The 4695-nt window shown below is 41.9% G+C and overlaps 1 protein-coding gene across 1 annotated transcript; it reads left to right on the forward strand.

The window, feature by feature from the left end:
• The first annotated feature begins 3528 nt into the window (after nucleotides 1-3528).
• LOC138908270 (uncharacterized) lies at nucleotides 3529-4107 on the forward strand. The gene has a single exon (XM_070198926.1). The coding sequence runs from the start codon at nucleotides 3529-3531 to the stop codon at nucleotides 4105-4107; it is 579 nt and encodes a 192-aa protein (XP_070055027.1).
• Nucleotides 4108-4695: the final 588 nt, after the last annotated feature.

Consider the following 4695-nt stretch of genomic DNA (forward strand, 5'->3'; position numbering starts at 1 on the left):
CATCTCCAGTCACTCTCACACCTATCGTGGTACAAACTCATGCACCAATTGAAGTTGAGGTAGCTGCACTAATTCCATTTGAGGTTGAAGTAACAACTCCCTTCACTGTGATGGTAGCACCTATGCCGTCTTATAAGTCTAATGCTATACCATGGGATTATGTTGCGAAAGCAAGAAGGAAAGAAAAGGCAAAAATGGAAGAAACAGGTGCAGTGCAAGGCACGACCAGAACTTGTAGGATTTATACACCTGAGTATTTGGGAGGAACAAGAAAAGAAGCCGCCTCTAAACCGCCTCTCATTGAGACTGGCCCAGATGATCTTTAGAGAAGGGTGCAGGCAAGAGAGTTTTCTGTGGTTAATCATCTGAACAAAACCCCTGCTCAAATATCCCTTTTATCACTGCTGCAAAACTCTGAGGCACATAGGAATGCCCTAATGAAGGTGTTGAATGAAGCCTATGTACCCAACAACATCACAATGGAGAGATGGCCAACATGGTAGGGAAAGTGTTGGAAAGCCACAAGATGACTTTTCATGAAGACGAGCTGCCACCAGAAGGACTAAGTCACAACAGGGCACTGCATATCACTATGCAGTTTGAGGACAAGTTCATTGCCAGAGTCCTGATAGATGGGGGTTCAAGTCTCAACATATTTCCACTAACTACTCTGAAAAGATTGGGTAAAGGTCTGAATGAGATACGAAGATGAAGTATGAATGCAAAAGAATTTGATGGGTCTCAAAGGGCCACAATTGGGGAGACCAACCTCATCCTACAGATGGGCCCAACCTGGTTTGATGTTGAGTTTCAAGTATTGGACATATCTGCTACCTACAACCTATTGTTGGGACGACCTTGGATACATGCCACCGGGGCCGTAGCTTTTACTCTACATCAGGTCATGAAATTTGAGTGGAACCATCAGGAAGTGATCATCTATGGGGATGGAAGTAATCCCATTTACCCCAATCAAATTGTTCTGGTCATCAAGAATAGAAGGAAGTTGGGTGGAGAAATATACTATCGCATCGAGCACGTCAACTCAATTGAAAAGGACAAACGGTGGAGCAGTAAGATAAAAGGCATATTGACATGTACAGGGTATGAACCTGGCAAGGGTCTCGGTAAGAATCTCCAAGGGATTACCAAACTGATACAGCTAAAGCGTCATGGCACAACCTTTGGACTTGGGTATGAATACACCTGGTATGAGTATCAGAATTGGTCGCCACCATGGCGTGGTCCTTATTACCCTCTAGAGCAACCAGTACCATATTTGAGCCAGTCATTTCATCAAGCTGACATGATGTGGGAGTCCGAAGATGAAGTTCTAGCTGGCATAAGGAATTTGATTTTGGATGATGAAGACATGGATTGCAGTGTGATAGTTGAGAAGGAGGAGGAGGAAGGACTTATTATTCAGACCCTGGAGAAGGGAGCTGTTCTCAAGAACTAGACTGTTGTACCATCAAGGGCCCATCGAGTTCCTGGGTAGCCTGGCAATTAGCATCATTTATTTTGAAAGCAATTTTATGAGCATCTAAGACATTTTCAATATTTTGTTCTTAACGTATTTTGTTTTTAAATAATTGCTCGAGTCATCAAGCCGTACTTGTTTGACGTTTTCAAGATTTATCTAATGCATTGCTATTTTAGTATTATAATTATTCTTTACATTTTCTCTACAGCATTATTATTGCCTATCCCGATGAAACCTACGATTGTGACATGTAATGAGATAACGCAACGTAAGGATAATGATTCAGAGGATCTGGAAGAGGATATAATACCCGAGGAAATTATAAGAAAATTGGAAAACTTTGAAAATAAGCCTAAGTCAATTTGGATGAGACCGAAACAGTTAATTTGGGAGATTCCAAAACAGTTAAGGAAACGCGTGTAAGCCTTCACCTATCACCGTCAGAGAAAGAAGAATACATCTGGTTCTTGAAGGAGTATGAGGATATTTTTGCATGGTCTTATGATGATATGACCAGTTTGAGCACGTCCATAGTGGCTCATAAACTACCTACCAACCCTATGTGTCCACCTGTAAAGCAGAAGCTCAGAAAGTTCAAACCATATAAGAGTCTGAAAATAAAGGAGGAATTCACCAAGCAGATCAAAGCCAAGGTTCTCAGAGTGGTTGAATATCCGACCTGGTTGGCTAACATTGTACCGGTTCCAAATAAAGATGGGAAGGTTAGAGTGTGTGTCGACTATCGGGATTTAAACACAACAAGCCCCAAAGATGATTTCCCTTTGCCCAATATACACATACTGATTGACAACTGTGCCAAGTATGAACTCCAATCCTTTGTGGATTGCTTCGCGGGATATCATCAGATCTGGATGGATGAAGAAGATGCCCAAAAGACAGACTTTATTACACCATGAGGAGTATATTGTTACAAAATAATGTTGTTTGGCCAAAAGAATGCTGGAGCCACCTATATGAGGGCCATGATAACCATTTTTCACGACATGATACACAAGGAGATAGAGGTGTACGTGGATGATGTCATCATCAAATCCAAGAGAAGCACAGATCATATAGCAGATGTGAGGAAATTCTTTGATCGACTTTGAAGATACAACCTGAAACTAAATCCCGCAAAATGTTCCTTCAGAGTCCCTGCTGGAAAGTTGTAAGGGTTCATCGTCAGCCACCGAGGAATTGAGCTAGACCCATCAAAGGTCAAGGCTATCCAAGAGTTGCCACCTCCGAAGAACAAGAAAGATGTGATGAGTTTCTTGGGGCGTCTCAATTACATCAGCCGTTTCATATCACAATCAACTGTGATCTGTGAACTGATTTTCAAAATTTTAAAGAAAGATGCTGCAACAAGTTGGACTGAAGAATGCCAGAAAGCCTTTGAAAAGATCAAGGAATATTTATCCAAACCACCTGTTCTGGTCCCACCAGAACCCGAGAGACCTCTACTACTCTATTTATCTGTACTGGATGGGGCTTTCGGCTGTGTCTTGGGACAACATGATGAGATGGGAAGAAAGGAACATGCCATATACTATCTAAGTAATAAGCTCACACCCTACGGAGCACAGTATTCTTTGCTGGAGCACACCTGTTGCGCTTTGACGTGGATAGCTCAGAAGTTAGGGCACTACTTTTGTGCCTACACCACATATATCATATCAAGAATGGATCCGTTAAAATATATCTTCCAGAAACCCATGCCTACGGGAATGTTGGCAAACTGGAAGATACTACTAAGTGAGTTTGACATTATCTGTGTAACTCAGAAAGCGGTCAAGGGACAGGCATTGGCAGATCACTTGGCAGAAAATCCTATGGGTGGAGAATACAAACCACTGAAAACGGATTTTCCCGATGAAGAGGTATCATTCGTAGGAGAAGATATCACCGAAACCTATGACGGTTGGAGAATGTTCTTCGATTGAGCTCCAAACTTCAAAGGAGTAGGTATTGGAGCAGTTTTGGTATCAGAGACGGGTCAACACTATCCGGTATCCGCAAAACATAGATTTCCATGTACTAATAATATGGAAGAATACGAGGCTTGCATCTTGGGGCTTAAGTTGGCCATTGACATGAACATTCAGGAATTGCTGGTAATTGGTGACTCAGACCTTTTGGTACACCAGGTTCTAGGAGAATGGGCTACAATGACTACCAAAATATTACTGTATCTGTACTATGTGCAAGAATTGAGGAAGAGATTCACAAAGATAGAGTTCAAACATGTTCTGAGAATCCAGAATGAGTTCGCAGATGCGTTGGCCACTCTATCTTCCATGATACAACACCCAGACAAGAATTTCATCGATCCTATTCCAGTAGGTATCCATAATCAGCCAGCTTATTGTGCTCATGTTGAAGAAGAAACTGATGAGAATCTGTGGTTTCATGACATCAAAGAATACTTTGCAAAAGGAGAGTACCCGGAGCATGCAAATCATACTCAGAAACAAACACTCCGAAGATTATCTAACCACTTCTTCCAAAGCAGAGGAATTTTGTACAGAAGGACTCTAGATCTGAGTTATTGCGGTGTGTCGAAGCCAAGGAAGCATCCAAGTTGGTTGAAGAGATACATGCCGGAACTTGCGGACCACACATGAATGGCTTCATCTTAGCTAAGAAGATATTAAGAGCAGGATACTTTTTGATGACTATGGAAACAAACTGCATCAGGTATGTCCAAAAATGTCATCAATTCCAAGTACATGCTAATATGATACGAGTGCCACCCAATAAACTCAATGAAACAAGACACCTTGGCCTTTCTCCGCTTGGGGGATGGATGTCATTGGTCCAATCAAACCCGCTGCTTCAAATGGGCACCGGTTCATTCTAGTGGCCATAGATTATTTCACAAAATGGGTTGAAGCCGTATCTTACAAGGCTGTAACTAAAATAGTCGTCGCAGATTTTGTTAGGGATCGTATTGTCTGTCGATTCGGGGCACCGGAATCAATCATCACCGACAACTCCGCGAACCTTAACAGTGATTTGATGAAATCCATGTGTGAAACCTTCAAGATCAAGCATAAGAATTCCACAACATACAAGCTACAAATGAATAGAGTTGTGGAAGCCGCCAATAAGAAAATCAAGAAGATATTAAGGAAGATAGTAGACAATCACAAATAATGGCACGAGAAGTTACCATTTGTCTTACTTGGATATCGTTCCACGGTTCGCACATC

Source organism: Nicotiana tomentosiformis, chromosome 3, assembly GCF_000390325.3.
Source record: "Nicotiana tomentosiformis chromosome 3, ASM39032v3, whole genome shotgun sequence".
NCBI lineage: Eukaryota > Viridiplantae > Streptophyta > Magnoliopsida > Solanales > Solanaceae > Nicotiana > Nicotiana tomentosiformis.

Coding starts and splice junctions, on each gene's coding strand:
- LOC138908270 (XM_070198926.1), top strand. CDS start 3,529: ATGGAAGAATACGAGGCTTGCATCTTGGGGCTTAAGTTGGCCATTGAC.